The sequence below is a fragment of the Apus apus genome, chromosome 7 (assembly GCF_020740795.1).
Source record: "Apus apus isolate bApuApu2 chromosome 7, bApuApu2.pri.cur, whole genome shotgun sequence".
Taxonomy (NCBI): domain Eukaryota; kingdom Metazoa; phylum Chordata; class Aves; order Apodiformes; family Apodidae; genus Apus; species Apus apus.
Window position 1 is genome coordinate 10,244,836 of NC_067288.1, and position 20,645 is coordinate 10,265,480.

Below are 20,645 nucleotides of genomic sequence, written 5' to 3' on the forward strand. Positions count from 1 at the left end.
TCACAGGACTAACACAGCAGAAAACTGTTCTTGTTTGCTTAGTGTCCCACTGAGTTAGATCTGAAATGGTTCAATGAAAGGCCAAATAAGTGCCTGAGAAATTGCTAGGGGTGTGGGACTAAATAGCTGGGAACTGGGAGAAGAGGAATTGCAGCACTTGCAATTAGAGCCATTTAGACAGTCATGGAATAGCAGCTTTGAAGCTGACACTTGGGCACGATCAAGAAGAGAACAACCTCTCTGCTCCAATATGGTCCTTCACCTTGCTGCAGAATAATTGTTCTATTAGAGGTTAAGTGTATACATGTTGATACTGAACTATTTCTTTTCACTTTGGAGAAAGCAGTTCTGGTCACCAGGTTATGAGTAAAGTGAAGAGCTCTCCTGAAGGGCAGAGTTGCAGTCTGTTATGGGCCTGGTGCCTCTTGGTAAGATGCTAACTAGCTTCCCAATCTATGCCTCATTGTCTGGTTGCTTGGTGACCTGTTATTTTGTTGGGCTTCCTTACACAGGTGTTACCAAACTCACAATTCCCATCCTGTTCACAGAAGTCTTCCTTCCAGCACAGAGATCGTGAGAAGTATCCTTGAGCTCTCATCAATGCCCTGCTAGTCTATTCCCTCTGCAGGCTCTTCCCTGTCCATAGTATTACACATGCTTTGTAGGCAGCAGTACTAGAAGCAGCTTGAGACTTGATCCCCAACCTAGGCATGCTACAGTAACTATGTAAATGTCTATAATAACTCTATAGAGAAAGCATCCTATGGTTTCATCTTCTCCTCTGTGCTTTTCATAGAGGAAAGATGTTTCACTTAATAATTTTTGTTAAATACAGTGTTCATGTTCTGACATGTTTGTTCTGGCTGAAATATCCTCTACCCAGAGAGGTATCAACATTCTTTTTCTCCTTCAAACCCAGTATTTTTTAAAAAAACCCCCAAACAATTCCATGGTATTCATACTTTGGTTAACTGTTTTCTCTGTGTCCCTATTATCTGTATGGTTATTCTGTGGGTCATGAAGGTGTTAATATACACATTCAGGTTGTCTTTTCTCAGGTTTAAAGACCCAGGTTATCAGTATGGCATTACATGTGTAAGTCAGCAGCACGTGTCCCCTGAGCTGAGTGGAATCAGTGTTTTGCATCATCTGAGAATTAGACCTGTAATTTACAGTGGCACTATAATTTTGTTTGTGATCTTGCCTTGCTTGTCTTACATCTGTAAGCCACTGGCCACTTACAAAATGGATGATAACTCATCTTTTCTTGCTGAATTGTAAGTACAAACTTCCAAAAGCAAATTTTAATGTAACTTCCTGGTTACAATTTCAGGTTTGATTTTCTTTGGCAAATCAATCTGTGTGATGATTTTGATCAAATATCTTGGCTTCCAACATTTGTAAGACATGATAAAATGCAGATTAAAAAAAGCTTATATTTAAATAATTGTATAATAAGTTGAATGCACGCTGTGATAGAATATCAATTACCTGACAGGCTGCAGAGTGATACAATTTCAGTCTGGAAGACAGATACAAGCACTGAGCACAGTTTGAGCACTGAAGATTAGAGTGTTATCCTCTGCCTACTTTAATAAAAACTACTTAAAATGAAAGAAACAGGGTAAAAGAAAATAAAGTATTCCAAGCTTGAAATAAGGCATCTGGTTGAAAAGGCAGGCCCTAATTGTTTAAGATTTACACCACTGAAGCAGGATGATTTAAAAGTGATTCATAATAAATAATGCACTGAATTTAACTCCTGGTATAAGCTACCATTGGTAACTCTTGTACTTGGAAAACCAAATGAATGCTCATGCTTTTAATATTTTACCTTAATCCATTTTTTTTAAACTCACACACTTTTGTGTGTAATGTTTCTACCTTTTGTTACAGGTTCCTTTTATCACAAAGCACTATGTTCAGTTTAAGACTGGCCCAGAACACTGGCAGCTGCTCCTCACATGTCTTGCCAGACTTGAAGCTTTTAAATCTGTTTGAATGTTAATTTCTAAAGGAAACGGTTTAATTTCTACAAAATAGAAAAATGAAATATAGCTATGTATTTTCTCATGTTTCTGGAATTCTAAAAGGTTTTCAGGACCAGACTCTTCTGTTCTGAATTAATTCCTTGTGCTTTGATCTATGTATGTGTGCTAGAGAGAAAACCATTGTTGCTATCTGGGAGGGAGGGAGGCAGAGAGCTAAATCCCAGCAGGTTCCCACCTGCACAATGCCCATGGAATGACGGGTTCCAGGGAAGGGCTTAGAAGTAGCAAGGCACAGCTGCATCTATTGTGCCTCTTCTTCTGAGGGCAGCAAACCTTCCTGTACCAACTAGACCTTGCTGACCACTATGTCTGTGCAGTGTAAACCCTGCATTCAGTAAGGAAACAGCTGTTATCGCCGTGCTTTTTATCTTGTAGGCAAAGTCTAAAATTACATCTGTCCTCTATACGCAGAGGTGCCAAGTGATGAGCCTAGATCCTCAGAGGTTTTAGATGAAGTCAGTAAGAGTGAGGTACCTAAACGAATACTTCTGAGGATCATAGCCTCTGTGTCTTTTGTCCAGGTGTGGTACAAGGTAGACTCTGAACAGTAATTTATCAAATAATATGTTGTGAGTCTTAGAAAACACAACAGAACTTTAGCTCTGATTTTCCCCAAGTAGGATTACTATTATATAAACTAAGCCACTCCATTTACTAATACAATTATACAAATAATTAAGCTAGCTATAGTACAGATTTAACTTCTTTATTTACAGATCAAGCTTCTGGTTGCCCTAGGTCAATGATTTTTAGCAACAAAGCTCTCTACAAATAGATTTTCTTAATAGTACCAATAGGCTATGGATAACAAAAAGTAAGGAAATGCATATTGATCTGTTCTCTCTCTGTGTGTATCCATCTTTGCATGCATACATTTCTGTACAGCATGAGCTTAGGGAAACAGCTCAAACCCATATGCTACAAGTCCAGACAAATAATCTTTTTGAGATTTGCTAAGGCAGCAGAATGAGTTCTCATGTTTCTTGTATATTTGGGTCTGCTTGCTGGCCCAGTGATTTGTTTAGATTTTAATGGGAAAATAACAAGCAAGGCTAAAATTGCAACACTACAAAATTAAGTGAATTGGAATTCTGTTCCTCCATGAAAAGACTTGAAATGAGATTTACATCCGTGTGTGCTTAGGAAAACCATAGCAATTTGATGTCTGTTCCATAAAACTGACAACTCCATCTAGTTGTTTTTCTTGTGCATTTGATTAGATAAAATTGGTCAAACTTGGAGAATATCTAACAGTTACACAATCCGTTGTTCAGGAAGTTACAACACAGTGAGGGAAACTTAATCACTTTTGTCAGCAAGTATAAAGGCACTAGCTTGCACTTCCAGAAACTGTCTAAAGCTTTTACAAATACTCTGATTCAGCTAAAATCAGGCTAATTATATGTTTGGCTCAAAAAAATCCTCATTAAAAGAACATTATTGGGGTTATAATGTCCAAACTTGAAAATATAGGAAATACTGCATTAAATAAGTGATCAGTTTGACAAGCTGGTATTTATAAATTATTACATTAATTATATGACTGTAAAATCTGCTTCACACACCTCCAGATCTGTTGAATATCTGAGGTATTTAGTATCTTTTTAAGACCTAGTGTGTGGACATGGTGTTTACTATACTTTCTTCAAATTCTACTGCAGATAATCATATTAATTTCCTTTTAATTTTTTTTCCCTGTGGTTCTTCTCACTGCAATATCTCAATGCTTCACAAATTACAATGCTTATTTTTCCAGTACCTAGGGTAAGGTACAGGGTTGGTGACAACCCTGTGATCACTTAGTGTGATTTCTGCTGCAACTGTAAGTGCTCAATAATTCTGTAAATCAAAACTCAAGTGCAAGCATCCATAAAATGAGAATACAGTTAACAACCACATGTGAAAAGTATGGTTATAAAATCTGCCAAATATGCAGAAGCTGAGAAAGTCTACTTTTCTCAGCTAACATTTAACACATTGTCCATACAAACTTCCCTTCTCTTCATGTATTAATGCTAATCAGTTAATTATCACAGTCTTTACTGAAATTCTTTATTCGTTTTCTTTCCAGGTAAATTTGATGAATTGTCACAAGCCCAGAATTTTTACTGCAGAGGCACCTGTCACTTGCAGAGGCAGTGGTAATCTCTATGCTTGCTGTTTTGTTTTGTTTTGTTTTTTAAATTCATTATAGAAGATTTGCAGTTGTTTTAGAGCATTTAGAGCATATGTGTGGCTATATGTCAAATTTTATAATATTTGGCTAATTGGTGTCAGTAATTACATTCTCTCTTATGTTTCTCACTCTTGAAAATCAAAAGCAAGCTCATATAGAAATCTCTTTAATGTGTGTGCAGAAGAATGCAGAGGCAGCGAGGAAAGGTGAAAGAAAAATGTGAGAGGACTCTCCAGAGTGTCTGGAAGTAGGTGACCAAAACAATTATGAAGAATAAATATTAAGAATTTACTTCAGAATAAATTTGCAATAAAAGTCTAGTCCTGTATATACCGATCTCGTATTTCCACTTACTTGTTTACAAGACCTGTTCACCAGAGGAGAAGCTAAATATACAACTGAGCATTGAAACAACATATGCTCTAGCAATATTTATGCAAAATTTCAGCTCTTATTTTTAAGGATGTTAAGTATACCTCAGTTTCATTTACCTTTAGCTTTTGTTTAGTTTTCACTAATTATAACAGATGATGAGCCAGTGTTCTGCAGTTTTATTGTCTAGGGACATAGTTTTAAGATATGAAAGCATAGTTAAATTACTCAAGAAGTTGAAGTTTAGTACAGAAAAAGTGAACATGCAGAGAAACTACCTTTTGTCTTTTAGTAAGAGTTTTAAAGTTGGGAGTTAACATGCTGATGTTCTAGTTTACAAAACCTATTTCACAGTTGGTGATACACACATATTTATGTATTTCAATGGGAGCTCCTCGAGGAGGAGGAACAAGAGAAAGAGGACACAGAAAGCATGTTGAAATAAATGCGTGGCACAGTCAATTTAGTGTCCTCACGTGGGAGTCTCCAAAAAGGTTCAGGCAGAGTATGGCATTCTTACAGCTCGCAGAGGGTTTTGCTCATTTTCTCCTCTTAAGTAGCTGCACATGACAGCATAGAGATGCAGGAGAGGGGCGACTCTTAGAGTTACTTACGTTGACAGCCCAAGCTGTGCCAGATATATCCCGGCAGACATTTATCACACTTAGGCCCTGATGTTCCCTCCTTACACTCACAAAATCCTCTGTCATTACAGCGATCATGGACTGAACCAAAAGGGTTACAATAACAGTCTGCAGAAACAAGACAACACATACACACTGGATTCAGGTCTACATATGGTGGCAATTCATTCAATACCAATAAAGGATGCATTTCCAGTGCAAAAGGTAAAGGAAGACTGTCTATTAAGGATATGTAGAGTAGTGAATAGAACTACTACAGCTCCATTTATTTGTTTGCATATGTCATTTCAGGAAGAGATATTTTACAATGTGAAGAGAAAAAGTAAACTGAAAAATCATAAAGGCAGAAGATTCCATGTTCTTTGAGGGTAAGTGATTATAATAAATTCTCTTTTGGTAAGAATGTATTGGACAATTTAAAGAACGTTAGAAAAACTTTGCATAGTATGGATATAGCAACGTGCCATCAGGCTGAAATGTTTCACATTATTAAAACAGGCTTATCTATATTACTCAGTATTTTCAGAAGTGCTGAATGTCTTTACAGGGCCATATAGGTGCACTTTACTTATTTGCAAGATAGTCTTCCTTTATAGTTTTGAGCAGTATAATAATTTATGTGGATATTTGCCATTAAATTGATGAGATTGTATTTATCAGTGATGTTAATAAACCATTTACATATTCCAAAAAGAAAAAATTGAGGTGAGCAGTCATACAGTGCAGAATTTATCAGAAGTGGCTTTACGCTGCCTTTTTCATTTCTTTCGCCTCTCAGCGAGCAGATGGAAAATACAACGAGGTTCATTCCCCACTGTATATTTTCCACATGTGTTCACCTAATTAAAGAATGACTAGGGTAACCCATTTTCTGCCACAACACTTACTGTGCTGTTAATTCACAGCCCTTTTAACATGATTGCAGTATCTGTGTTCAGCTTTCAGCTGGCTGAACAAAGAAAAAAGGACAGTAGCTAGCAGAGCTCATTTTTGGTACTCCTGTTCATCAGTTGATTATTTTAAATGAAGGGCTGCATCTTATTTGTATGTAGACCCATGTAGACCCAGAGTAACTCCACTGTCATCTGAGAATGCAGACACATTTTGGCAGCATCTGATCTCTGCTGCTGTTGAAGGCAAAAGATACACAAATCTATTCCTGAATCTAGGCAACCTGCTGGGAGTCTAGTTTTATGTGTCTATGAATCAGTGCTACCTTTGGCAATTGTTCACTAGCATTAGGTTAAACCTCAACAATATTGTAAATTATTAAATGGAGTTGAACCAGGAAATAAAATATATGAAAAAAAATCCAATGGAAAAAATGTAACAGGAAAAAAATTGCCAGGAAGGTATTAGTCATCTGTTGTCCCAATGTTTATTAACTATAAATTACAGATGGCACTTTGAACATCTGGCATGCTGAAGACTAGTTACCTTTGGCAAACAGAGTTCTACAAAAATAATAAAGTCAATAACTAGCAACATTCATTAATGAAGCTGAAAACTGACACACCAAAGATACTGTGCAAGGCTCAGCAGAATTACAGCACAGCGAGTGCCATTTGAAAAGCTGGCAGTTCTGAGGTTCATCGAATGTAGAAAATGTTCATGTAAACAGCCATAGAGCTGAGATACATACTGAGTGCAGGAAGTAAAATCTGCTTAAAGAGTGTTTGTAGAAAATCTTGAAAGGCAAAAAGCTTGGAATTACACTAGAAGCAGGGAGGGTCCAATTCTTGTACGTTAATAGCTTAGGTGGACATAATGGAGTTACAGTGATTTAAACATGTATTTGTGAAAGAAATCTATGGCTTATGATATTCTATGTTTGTAGATATATACTGTTATTTTCCAGAAAACAAGAACCTGACCCTGAATCAGTGAAAGCTTTCCTAGTGAACTCTATCATATAAACATGTAAGAAGTACCAGGCACATATTGTGCTATTTAAGGGCAAGTAGACAGTGGAATCAAAATTTTAAGCCAGGCCCTTTTACAAAAGTAGTATGTCAAATCAGAACACCACTCAGACTCAGTAATGTTTAGTAACTGAATCTAGCCTCCATCTTTCCCAATACACAATTGATACCAGAGATATATAACCTACAGAGATCCACCAAACATCCAAGCTCATTGTCCAACACAATATCACAGGCTGTGGAACACTTCCCTTGACCTACCAAATACGTAAGACATTGAAAAGCTCAAAAGCCACAGTTCCAGAATGCTGCAGGCAGTATGTCCAATAAGCTTTAAATAACATGAAATTAACATTCCTGTATCATCCTCACAAGCAGACCACACACCAGATTCCAGGGTGGGGAAAAAAACCCTGCAGATCTGAACTGGGAAGGAATTTTCCTACTAACCTCCATCTGGTGACTGCCAACAAAGCACAATGGAAATAAGTAAAAAAGAAGGTTGGAGAAATAAGGCTGAAGCTTGCAGGCTTGCTGCTTGTAATTCTGGGTTGAGTGGCAACAGGACCCCCAAGGTTCACTTAACAATATAGCATTAGGGTTTCTAAAGGTCTCACAGCTGTTAACTCATGTTTAAGTCTAAGTGACTGTAAGGCTGGCTTTCTTATAGGTGTGACAATAATTACCATTTTAGTATTTATGTTGTAATGCAAAGAAAATATTTTATTACTCTGGGTCTACTTGGTGGTTTCCATGCTATCAATGCTTGCCAGCATGTGAATTCAGTGAAATAAAGAGTTATTAGGAATATCAAAACCTTGTAAAAATAAAAAGCTCTTCAAGTTGTTAAATTCTTTTTCACTGTAAGCACATCAAGTGAATTATTTTTAACTTTATAATACTTTGATTTATTTAGAAAATGCAGTTGCCCATACGAGGTTATTTTGCAGTTAATGGACAAATCCACAAATTTTTGATATTTCACTTTAGGAAATAAAATTTATTTTGCTTCTAAAGAAATTAAGGGCATAATGAAAACAGATTTAAGCCCATGATATAACATGTTGCAGTTGGTTCACTGGTAAAAACCTTCTCAGTATTTAAATTCTTTGTAACTTGTCAGTTTTTAAAATGAAACATTCTACATTTTCTCCATTTAGTTAGCATCCACTAAGATTCACCAATTTGTTATCCATGTACTTACCATATATATTCATGAAAACTAGATAAGTAGGTGTGATAAATCAGAGTAAAAGCCCCATTAACTGCTGTTTAACTAGCTTACCCAAACATTATTTTACTTTTCTACATACATGGCTGAAGAGGAAAGAATTAGCCTGGAAAAATGAGACTTTCATATGGGAATAGGACTTGCACCTGTGACTGGAAATCTGCTTATTAATATGTTCATGCCAGCATTTCACTCATACTTAAAACCCAAAACACTGCTTTTAAACTCAGAGAAGAGAGAAATGAGCGTTTCCAATAGAGCAAGACCCTGTGTGCTTGACCCAGAAGGATGGTGAATCCATCAGCGCTCTCAGAGGTGAAAATACTCTATAGTTTGCAGTATTAAATCTTAGGAGCCCCAGTTCTCATGCACTTTAGAACAAGAACAAACTTACTTGTTTTCTGAAAGGAACGTAGGAGTCTGCTTCACTTCACTGACTTATTACAAGAGTCAATATGAAAGTCTTGGCAAGTCAGCTAGGATACATGCATTTTGTATGCACTGCAATCCTGAAGTCTTAGTCCACCGAGTATATTATTTATTTAAAACTTATTGCCTGACATGTAGCAAACCAGGGGCTGATCCTATAGTCATGTTGCATAGTACAATTCTCATGGGAGCCCAAGAGAATTCTGCTTGCATTAAGGTGGGGAAGTCACCAAATACATCACATTGCCTGTTTAAAAGTTTTTAAAGACCCTTGTTAAATGAAAGGTTTTCTAATTTTATTTCTGCAGATTCTGGACAATTTTGAAGTGCGTAATTATTTTTTTACTAAGCATCCTAAATACATCACTTGCAAATTAATTTCAAATTTGCTTAGTTTTGTCTCCAGGTTTAACTTCCTTGTCTTACATAACTAGAGCTGCTGTCTTAGCATTTCAGTGCACACAGGAAAACAGTTTACTGAATGAGCTGATGAAAAATCCCAGAGTAATTTAGTGTAATATTCATTAGGCCTATTTAGGTAACTGAAATTATACAGCCCTGATGTCATACCAATAAAGTCCATCATCTATATCAAACAAATATGAAGGACAGTGGCTTTTTTTCCAAGAACATTTGATTGGCTTAATCTCCTCAGCACAGTCATACAAAATCATGACTTGCCTACTAATGTTCTTATTAGCTCAGACTAATTAATGTCAAAGGAGATAATGCATTTTCTGAATGTGTTGCCAAGCAAAGTTAAAAAAAGGAGACATGAAATGCAGTGTGTGGATGGATCTGGGTGTTTATCACAAAATAAAATGTAAATCTGTCAAGCTGCAGACTGAAACAAATAATAGCAGTGAAAATAGTTTCTAGCTTGAATCTCAGCAATGGATTATAAATTATATTAAAATATAATTTATATACTCATCGTCTATATTGGCATGAAAAAAATCTTTTAACTACTCTTTCATTTTTCTTCCTGTACAATAGAAAGAAAAAAATCACAATGAAAATCTAGAACAAGTTCTACTGATGCTTATGTCTATAAGAAATGTTATATAATAAATCATCAACCTCTGTTTGTTATTAGAACAGCACCTTTTGTGGCTACCTATTAACTGCTGGTCATTGTATGTGGCTTTCTGTATTGATTACATTCAATCTTCATCTAGTGTCCTTTGCTATATACTATCTGTAGTGACATGAGAATAGTGCATATTCTTCTAGTGTGATAAAGATCTTATTATTTCCTAATGGCTTTTAAAACTATGTTCTGACATTTCCTTTAATTCTGCATTTTGGCTATTTATAGCATTTGCTAGGTGTACAGCACTGTTTTCACCCAGGAATCCCTTTTCTAAATAGACATAATGTTAAACTGATTTGACAAATTCTGCTCCTAACCACATGGGCGTATCATCAGTTTCTCCTCTAAGGAGCAGAGTGGTAATGCTGCACTTACAGCCCTGTGTCTGGGAGCAGAATTAGCTGCAACATGTTTATAAGAAATTGAAGTGGATAAAAGGGGAGCTACAACTTTTGTAGTTCTCCAGGCAAGTATTGAAGGGTCTGTACTTATACAGGTATTTATGACTCAGCCCTCTAGTTTATTCATGTGCAACTCCACTGTGGCTCCTTCCTGCAGGGGCAGTTCTCAGGGGCTTCCTGAAAAAGTCTTCCCAGGACCCTTAGCCTGGGAGGTTCATGGTCATATACAGATAAAAAATGCCTCCTTGGGGCTGCAGGGGCAATGGAAATGGAGAAGACACAGATGTTTTTATCCATTGAAAAAGCTCATTCTGGCTCAACTGGCAAGTAAGCAGCAGTGGTCCCTAGCAGCTGCCAGTAGCTGAAAAGGCACAGAAGAAAAGGCGCAGTTATCCCGGGACTGACCTATGCACACATTTTCATCGTCCAGCTCTGCAGAAGCATTTCTGAAGTAGCCCAGCCTGCATAACTCACAGTGCTGACCTCTAGTGTTGTGCTTACAGCTCACGCAAATGACCGTATTGAGCAGCTCGATGTAACTGCACCGGTTGGAGTGCCCGAAGCATTCACAGTCTTTCAAGGAAGAACAGAAATGTATACCAAATGTATACAGCAGCAGAGTAATAGCACATTACATGCTTAGTAAAAATGAACCATGAATAGAAATATGAATGAATGGCGCATACATGTTCATCAATGTAACATGGACAACAGCAGATGTTTATCTGCAATGAAAGCGAAGTTTATTTCAGGCAGGTTAGCGTGACCCGACGACCACAGTATGATGTTGAAGGTTGGCTGTTGTTGGCAGACCTGATGGGACTGAAGCATTTGCAGTTGTAAACCTTTCAGGGCTCCCTGGGGCTCATTTTCCACTGATAGAAATGCACAAGTTTTTGCACTTTTGAGATGAGTGTAAATCAAGACACGGGAAAAACTTCCTCGTATTAAATAAAGTGGACAAAACTGTCAAACTTTGTCATGCTTAAATCCACAACTATAAGTACAATAAAAGCTACAAGTTTTGTTCTGACATATGTGATGGGTATTTAAAAATACTCCTGAACTCTCAGGGTACTGCAGCTGGTAGGCACCTTGGGAACCAGACTGTTTTCTTTCAAGACCAAACAAATCACTAGTTTGACAATTTTGGCGAGCACCTCCTAAAACAAAAGAGAAGAGAAGGAAAGTAGAGCAATATTATCTAAGAGCTACTCCTGCAGTACTTTTGAGGTAGGCATTAACCCATCCTTACATTCTGAGATGAAAAACAATTATGCCAGAAAAGATCATGAAAATTCTGAAATGTGTACTGAAGAGAAAGCATGCTTTCTACAGCCATCTGAAACGCAGCTGGCACGATAGCCACTTTTTAAAGCACTTTCATTAAATGTAGAATGCTTGTGTCTTTTAGTCTTTAATCAGAAGGAGTGCTTGGTTTTATGCAGAATGAAGTAGAAATTACAAATGTATCAATATCAGCTTGGGTAAGTCTAATCACTCAACTCTGAGATTATGAGCCCAGACTGAATGCAGGAAAGGTTATTAGGATGATCAGAGAAGTAGAGGGCCTATTTAAAAAGTGAAGACTAGGATAATTTGGCTTGTTTAGTCAGGAAGCTGAAGACATGGGATATCACTGGTCTATAAATCAGGAGATAGCCTTCTGCCATCCTAAGTGAGCATCTGTGCTAATGGACAACACTGGCACAAGAACAAATGGGTGTTAACTGGCCATTGAGAAACTGGAAATTAGGAGATGGTATCTAGCCATTAGGGCACTGTGTTTCGTCAACATTTCCATTTGTAACAAAAACACTGATGCTTTAGAGCTGTAGTTTATTAACTGGTGAGAGAGATTATGCTATGTTTCCTGCAGTAATGGACTACTGGATGCAAGGACTTGAAAAGGCTTCAAAGTCCTGAAGTTAATTTAGGCAGTCCTGAATTTAACTTACCCTGTAATTACATAAAACTGTAGCAGAGGGTGTAAAATGTTTCCATACAAAATGGGGGCCAATTCCCCTGTGCTGCCTTTCCTACGTTATGTTGCTGATTATGCTAGGGCACCTAATAAGCCCACTGAAGGTTGTCATAGGGTCTGTATTTTTATAAATAAAAAGCAATCCTGGTACATGTTTATGAGTATGTTATGCAGACCTGCTGTTTTCTGAGGTAGCGGAATGTAAATAGCATCTTTTCTTATCCTGTCCAATGCTTCGCACAACGTATGTTTAAATGTTGAGAGCTGCCTTTCTGCTGCCAGGAAACATGAATTCAATTTACATATACAGATTTAGTTAACATATGCATTCTTGTTCTCTTCAATGTTATACTGCTAAACTAATGTTTTGTGGTTCATGTCAATCTGAGAATTTTGATGCCTATAACTGCTGGAGTATAGTGAAACATTTGGTGTCTCAGTCAGTTACCACTTGATGTAAATGAGAGGGAGGAAGACAGTGTTCATGTTTATTTTCTTTTGCAGCTGGTCAGTATGATTCAGCATCTCAACCAGCCACCCAGCAGCATTTCTACCCTTGTATATCCATCTTGCTCAAGTAAAAACTGCTTGTGTGGGACAGAGGCAACAGATCTAAAAGTGGAAACTAGCACTAGCAGACAGAAATCACAGGGAAAATTGACAGCAAGTTTTTTGTGTTTCATTTTTAAAATAAGAAAGACTGCTTCATGATAAGGAATATGATCCTTCTGAATCTTGGATTCAGAAGCAACGCTGTCTTAGTTTCTCCTTCTGACAAAGGACCTGTCTTCTGCTACCACTGGATAATTTGCTTTGGTGAGATGATACCACACTATATATTTGTCAGACTTTTGGCTAAACATAATCATACTGCAGGTGAGTTTAGAGGAAATAATTTACCTTGTTTTTTTGAATCAGTAACAGGCAACAGAATACTGCATTTTTAGGTTTCAAAATTATGCATGCTATAAAGAAGCAGAAGTAAAGCAGACTATGCTACATCATCTTTTGTGTTTAAAGTAGTAGAAAGAAATTGAGAATATTCTGTGAATGAATGATTACAATTCTTCAACTCTGAAATTGATATGACCTTCAATAATATTCATACTACACAGAATCAGCCATTACAAAAGCACAGAAAAAAAAGCTGCACATAAAGTAATTCACTGTGTCACAAGGCTTGGTCCAAATTGTGATTTGGACTCAAGAAAGATCTGATAACTACAAATGACTTAGTTTGATGTACACACATGCTCCTAAACATATGCAGAAGAACTACCCAAGTTCAGATGTGGCTCATCAACATTAAAAGTAAACAATGAGGCCATTGTTGGTTGCATTCCTATTGGATGTTGCTCTTTTGAAACAACTGTGCTGTGTGAAAGAAAACATTTGTCTCAAGGTTAACTTACACTACCATACAGGAAAACTCTAGGAATCTTGATCATCAGATTGGTAATAGGCATAGGAAAAAACCCAGTTCACTCAAAACCAGTGTAACCTCCCATCAAAGATCAGCAGTGGCACAAAGGCAAGAAAAGCATGGCAAGTAGTGTTTAAATAATTTTTTTGCTAATTTTTGCTCCTTTCCCCGTATCAGATGAAATTATTTTGCTTACTGCTGTTTGCCTGATCATGTGAATAATTTCTACATCCCTCTCTATTTATAAAAAAAGTAATGTAAAGGGTCCTCATATGACTGAGCTTAATTATTTTCTCCACTGGCTACATGAGGTGCTACCCTAAACCAGCCAAACAGAACACATAGAATGGCAGTCGACATCCCTCCTGCTGGGAAGCTGATACCTGGCCATGCCATATGGCCTTTCTAGCTCATGTGGTTTTCCTTAACCAGCACAGCAAGACCAGAAATTATTAGATTTGTCAGAAGCACAGCTTAAGGCTTTTAGGCACGTCTCTGGCTAGCAGCCCAATCACTTCCATGCACTGGCAAAGCCATGCAGTTGCTGAGAGTGACTGGGGAAAGTATCCAAATCAGGCTGCAAATGGTTTACCAACAATGATATGACATGAGCTTACAGCACTGAGTACCACATGCCAGAAAAGACACAGATAAACTGGAGACAGTTTAAAGCTAAATAACAAGGAGTAAATGGTTTGGAAAAGAAAACCTTAGAGGAGAGGTTAAGATAGCTAGACAGGTTAAATGTGAAGGAAAAAGGGAGAAGAGTTAGCCATGTTAGATTTGATAATTGTTTTTGGATGTTTCAGGAATTGTCAAATCCCTTGCCAATTCACAGAAATATTGACCGTATGCACCTTTAAAGAGTATTTCCAATGCAACGAGTCTATTGCAATACTCTTCAGTTGTAGAAAGCGTGATAAAATTACCCATTGAAGGAGAATCACAAAGAGATTAGTAATTTCCCCCCCCCACCAAGTGAATACTTTTTTCCCCTGTTAAAATGTTATGCAGTTACATCTTTGAGGTGACATACTGTTGTGCTGCGGCGTGTGCTGAAGGCATCAGCTGTGCCCAATAAAATGTCATCACATGAAACAACAGTAAACACACATGGAAGGGAAGCATAATTTTTAAAATAAGACAGGTAATGCATGAGACAGATATTAGTGTCATTTCCTAATTAGAAGCACGAAGAATATTTCAGTCAAGGTGTATTCAAAATAATTTAAATATTTTAATTTTTTTTTACATTTTTCAGGAACTTTGTGTTCCTCTATATACTAACAAAAGGCAAACGAAGATTTTATTATACCCTCAGAAAGCACCTGCTTCATAGCAAACAGTATGGCTTGTTATGATGATCTCATTGAATGGGACAACTAAGGTAAATAATTTCTGAATATCCTTATTCCTTGTTAATATATTAATATTAATGAATAGTCAGATATTCCCAATAGCTACAGAAAGAGAAAACATCTTTATACATACTCCTTACAGAACAATTGATGAGGAAGAACAATTAGAAGATCTCAGTCTTCAGAATGTGAATGACAGATATGCAAATGAAACAGGTTGTCTGTAAGTCAGAGTGAACACTGGCATCCTTCATGATGCTCAAATAATTCCATTATTTTGATAAAACACTGAATCTTCAGTTCAAAATATAATGCCTAATGTCTGAATTTGCACACTCTTAAAATGAAGATGTAATGCCCACTTACAGTGCATGAAAAGATATAACTATGCATTATAGTCCATGGCATTTACAGGTTCTCCTGTAGGATATGGACAATGATGTTTAATGTCTTGCTTGCCTTCACATAATCTGCTTATGTATTCTTACAATTTATGCGTATCAGTGAGGAAAACACAAGGACTCTAGTAAACATTTGCTTTCTAGGCAACAACCTGAATGGTCATATTCATATATTAAACTGCTTTAAAAGAATGTCAGGTCACTTTACATGCCAGCAGTGACTGTCTAAGAAGCACATTTATTATTTTCTTTATATGGCTTATGTTTATGTCACTTAATGCTTCTGTTGTTGTCAATGAAGATGCCTCACCAGAAAGGTGATGGATACACTTCACAGATACTCCAGATTCATACAGTGCAATGTTTTCACAACACAGAGCACTATGGAGTCACTGTATGAATCCAAGAATTCCTACCTCTCTTGTGGTTTGCAACTTGAACAGAAGAAACAGTTGACATAGCTAATTTGGGAGCAATTGGATAGGCAATAAAATGAACAGTAAATTAGAAAAGGTATCATATAGGAACAAATCAAGAGATTAAAATAAACTTGTTTATTTCCTAACTTTTAAATTAACTTTAACAATGTCAGAGTTTATTTTTGTAAGAAAATTAGGGAAAATTAGTTGCATACTATCAATTATTGAATAATTTGAGCTGTAATACCCAAGATAAAGGGAATGTAATTCATATCTGCACTTTGGCAGTTTTGTGTTGGATGTTATTTGATGTTTTCTCCCAATTCATCACCAGTGGTAACCAGAGGGGGCTGAAGAGGGTTTTATTAAATTTACATGCATATTTATTCTGGCCTAATAGCATAAACAAAGAAAACACAATAAAATAATAGTAAGTATATGCAGATTTCAGTAATTATTCTCTTCATATATTATCCTTGACTGAAGTTTTTAATCTACAATAAATATTAAACACTGTAGCAATATGCTACAAACACATAATCTGACTTGAATGCTTTTAAGTTTTTGTGTTTTGTGCTCCCTAACAAAATGTCTTTACTGAAACTTTTTATTTTTGGGGAAGATAAACTGAATAATTTTGTGCTGTTCAAGATATATTTTGCAATGAAGTTAAGTCTTAGATCACAACCAGTGCAATTAAGCTATGGAATCCATTAGAAATGCTAAGTATAATTTCACTGGGAATGTTTTGATTTAAAATTCCTGTGAATAATATAGGCTAATCCTTACAGAGAGCAGAGGAGCAAAGATCAATCTGGGTTTTTTTTGTTTGTTTAAGGAACACATGAAAAAGCTTGAAAAATGTAACATGGGCTAAATGAAGTTACTAGAATGCTAAGTATCATTCATCAGGGATATTTAATTTAAAATATTTGAGTAATGCAAACTAAAGTAATTCTTATAGAAAGCACAGATCAATTAGTATTTCTGTTTTGTCAGGCGCATAGAACCTTGCACATGTAACATGGTAGATTTTATATATATGTGCATATGTTTTGATTTGGTTCTGTGATTAGGTTGTGTGTATTAACTACAACCCTCCCAATGTAGTTCCGCAACAGACTCCAAATACATCTTGTTCAATTTAGTAGCTATTTTCTAGATCACCTTTTCATTAAATTTATTTTCCATCTGTATGTGTTATAGCACAGAAAGGACACCCTTTCAACAGTCAAAGCAAGCCAGAGGCTACATTTCTGCAGGGTTGTGTTTTTTTGGAGCAAAGGGCACTAAATAAGGAGAAAAAAAGGATATTATTTTTTTATAGTGAACAAACGTTTTGAAATGTGAAGTGTATCTGAATGCAACTTCAGATAACAAAGAACCTTACTTTTATTAGTAATTTTGTGTTTTTTTGTGTCTTTCAATGCTAATCATCGTGCCACAGCCTGCGAGTAATTTTTTTACGTGGCACTCAAATTGCAGAAAACTGAGTGTAGCTTGCAGAGAACTTGCTTGTACTGTGGATGGTAGGCTGGCTGAGAATGTCTCTCAGCTCACTTGGGAAAACAAAGTGGAAACAAGACATTAAAAATGGGTTTGAGGTAGACAATGACAGTCTTTCTCAGTCAAGAATCTCAAAACTTACTCAAAATACAGACTACTGTCTAAACAAGTCCAATGTTATCTAGGGCTCTCTGTATCAGTACTTATAACTTGTGTGTCTACTTTTCCAGACTTTTTGCAGTGATGTACATAATATGAGTGTTGGAAGACTTGTCAGGTAAGGTTTGTTTTATGGGTATTTTCTCACAGATTAATACTACTTAGCACCAAAATGAATTGGATTATATTTTATACTACTACTTCTACTATGTGGGACTCCTTCTAAAGCAATCTCAGTAATTTTAGACTACTAGGAATTTTACAGCATCCTACCTTGGTTTGGTTTAGAAACCTCAAGGGAAGAAATATTCGGCCATATCCTATCAAACTTTGGAGGATCTGCATGCATCAGGAAAAATCAGGTTTTGTTATTTACATCTGTGATATTGTTCTAAACAGGCAAGCATATGGACAAAGACATAGATTACAAACATCCAGTACAGGACTAGTCTAGGTTGCACTTGAACAGTACATGACTCCACAGTGAGCAAGAAAACAAGCAATTGATGATTCCCAAAACACCAAATGGACATAAAATACTGTGCATAACAATTTATCTTCTGTGATTTAAAATATAATTTTTCTTGATGAGAAGGTACCCTAGACCAATATGTGATTCTAACACCAGGGACAAAACAGGAACAAATTCTGTTAAATCTGCTCTATAGAGGTAAAACGACAGTATCGGACAAAAAAGGACTTCTTACCAAAGATGCATACCTTAACATCCTGGTTTAGGCTGTTTTGAGTGAATTATATTTCTGTTCTCAGAAGAAATATGTTTACCAATTAAGTGGGCTTTTTCTTTTGCTCTCACAGTTCCGTATATTGTATCTAATTTCCATCACCTCTACTGATGTATTTTGCAGCTTGATTTTTTTTTTTTTTTGGTAGGTACATTGAATGTTTACACAGTGAATGAATTAGCTCTGTCTCTTCTGAGCTCTCCTTTGGTCAATGTGCTTTTGGGGCTGGGTAGTGGAGGGTGATAATCCTTAGCAGAAAGGTGTTCAGTGTTGGAGCTAAGAATAAGTAAAGAGGATGGGGTTGTGGGAGGAGAAAATAAAGCTTTTCTTTGAGCCCTCATCTGGGAAACTGTATTTATAGTCTCTTTCTATTATAATTCTTCCTCTGTTTTCATGTGTGTAGGTATGAACATCAGATTTGGACCATGTTTTTATCAATACCTGTGAGTACTCCAGTGGTTGTGTTCCTTCTGAGCTGAAGAGTTTTCCTTAATGGTCACATCAGCCTACATACTGGGGATACAAGTGGGGAGAGAGCTAATTCTTCATTTCTACCTACAGAGAATTTGGTTGGGTAGTGAGTAAACTGCAGTTGTCACAAGCTGGTTGGCATTAAGGATCTGGGCTTACAGGCCTTTTGGAAGAAGGTGTGTTTCACTGTTATGTCTACCTTAGCAGAAGATCTGCAGGGATATTACAACAAAAAGACTGGAGTTTCAAACATCTGATGTGGAAGGAGGACATATTTTTTTTCCATAGTATCTTCTGACTCATTTGTCAAGAGTGAAGAGAAGTCTGCTGGGTGGGGATATCTGCCTCAGAAGTCCTCCCACATATAGAACAACTCAAAGGAAGGATGATGACCTGCATTGTAACATTTACTGTAATCTTCTGCAATTAAATCAGTCAAGTTGTGGTATAGTTGCATAATAACATCACATTCTTGCATTTTTTGTGCTTTTTCCTTATCAATAACATGGAAGAAAGGAAAACTGAGTCAGTTTGTTAGATTCTCAGTCTATTTATTGGTGAAAAATAACCTGCCTCTACTGGTCAGATCCACCAATTCACACACATAGGAAGTGCAAGCACAATAGTCAGAGTATCTAAAAGGTATCTAAAAGCCATACTCACTGAGCTGGCAGGATAACCCTAGCCCACTGACAGACTGCAGTTCCACGCACCTGAGACACCACCTTCCTCCTCCTGAAACACTGCCTGAAACACTGCCTGACTGGTTATGTTAAAGAAGTTTCCAGCACACATAAATTATTTGCACATTTAATTCACTGTAAAAGTATTGGTAGTTTTATGAACACTTAGGCTTGACCTAAAGATTTTAAAGGGACTGGACATCTGAGACTACATATAAAAATCAGGAGCTAAAAAAGGAAAAGCAATCTTCATTGAGTGCATTGTCCTGCTGTCCCGTGAGCCTTTTTCTCTTTTAGTCATTGTGCAACATCAAGGTTGTTGCAGAAAACCTATAATATTTTCCTATAATATTTCAGACTGGAGCTTCTAGTATCCTGCTTCTGTTGTTGAATACTGTGTGGCACACCTACTCCAAAAACTCACTCATAATTGCCTTCAACTGAACTGGCCTAGGTATTACCAGAAGTAGTAGCATCAAAGCTTTGTCATGCCTCAGGGCTAACCCTCTGGAATATCTGTCATTTAATAAACTTTAAGTCCTATCTAGGAAATCAGATATTTGATATAATCTGATTTATATACTCAATAGCGTTTCATATAGTCTTATTCTGATGCTGATTTCCTCAAGTAATCTTTTGTCCAAATGAAATTGTTACTTATATGACAGAAAAATCAGTGTCACATATTTTTTAGTTATTCTGCAAATGTTCTAGATCTGTGCTCATTTTAGCCAAATTACTTAAAATGCAGGTTGTGACTTACTGCAAAATAATTAAGAATTCCCTCTTTAAATTAGACTGCGTTGAACTATGTTTCTTAATGGACTTCTAAAACAGTAAATAGCATATTTACAGTGTCTGAAGATTATCAATTAAGTATTATTACTAGTGATAATTAGTAGTTATTAGGAATAATTACAGCCACCTTAGAAGGGATTCTGGAAGAAATTTTTTTTCCACCTTTTGAACATAGCAGGGTTAACTTCAAAGTTAGATGAGGTTGTTGAGGGTCATATCCAGCTGACACCAGCCACTGTCTTCAGTGTCTCTGGGCTGCTTGGCAATGTAGCTAATGCTCCTGGGGACTCAATACTTCTGCTACGTTGTGCATTTTATTTTATTTTGTAAAGATAATATTTTTTCTTGTATTCTTATTCATAGAAAGTATTATAATAA

General features: G+C 36.6%; 1 protein-coding gene and 2 long non-coding RNA genes across 7 annotated transcripts in view; 2 read left to right on the top strand and 1 right to left on the bottom strand.

Annotated features, from left to right (window-relative positions):
- The window catches only part of NTNG1 (netrin G1), a 150,129-nt gene that overhangs the window by 19,118 nt on the left and 110,366 nt on the right, over positions 1-20,645 (bottom strand). Inside the window, exons 5-8 of one of the 5 annotated variants that reach the window (XM_051624599.1) lie at positions 17,843-17,908; positions 15,902-15,946; positions 10,725-10,892; positions 5,214-5,351 (exon numbers count right to left, since the gene is read on the bottom strand). The exons of 1 other annotated variant lie outside the window; for it this stretch is intronic. In XM_051624599.1, the coding sequence (XP_051480559.1) occupies positions 5,214-5,351; positions 10,725-10,892; positions 15,902-15,946; positions 17,843-17,908 (417 nt within the window). The remainder of the gene's footprint in view (positions 1-5,213; positions 5,352-10,724; positions 10,893-15,901; positions 15,947-17,842; positions 17,909-20,645) is intronic. 3 more of the 5 variants (XM_051624594.1, XM_051624595.1, XM_051624596.1) reach the window with 3 other exon arrangements.
- Positions 4,117-5,612, top strand: LOC127386907 (uncharacterized). The gene is made up of 3 exons (XR_007890009.1): positions 4,117-4,192; positions 5,315-5,447; positions 5,535-5,612. It is a non-coding gene; the product is annotated as an uncharacterized LOC127386907 (long non-coding RNA).
- LOC127386906 (uncharacterized) lies at positions 14,991-19,217 on the top strand. Its single transcript, XR_007890008.1, has 3 exons — positions 14,991-15,113; positions 17,641-17,687; positions 18,719-19,217. It is a non-coding gene; the product is annotated as an uncharacterized LOC127386906 (long non-coding RNA).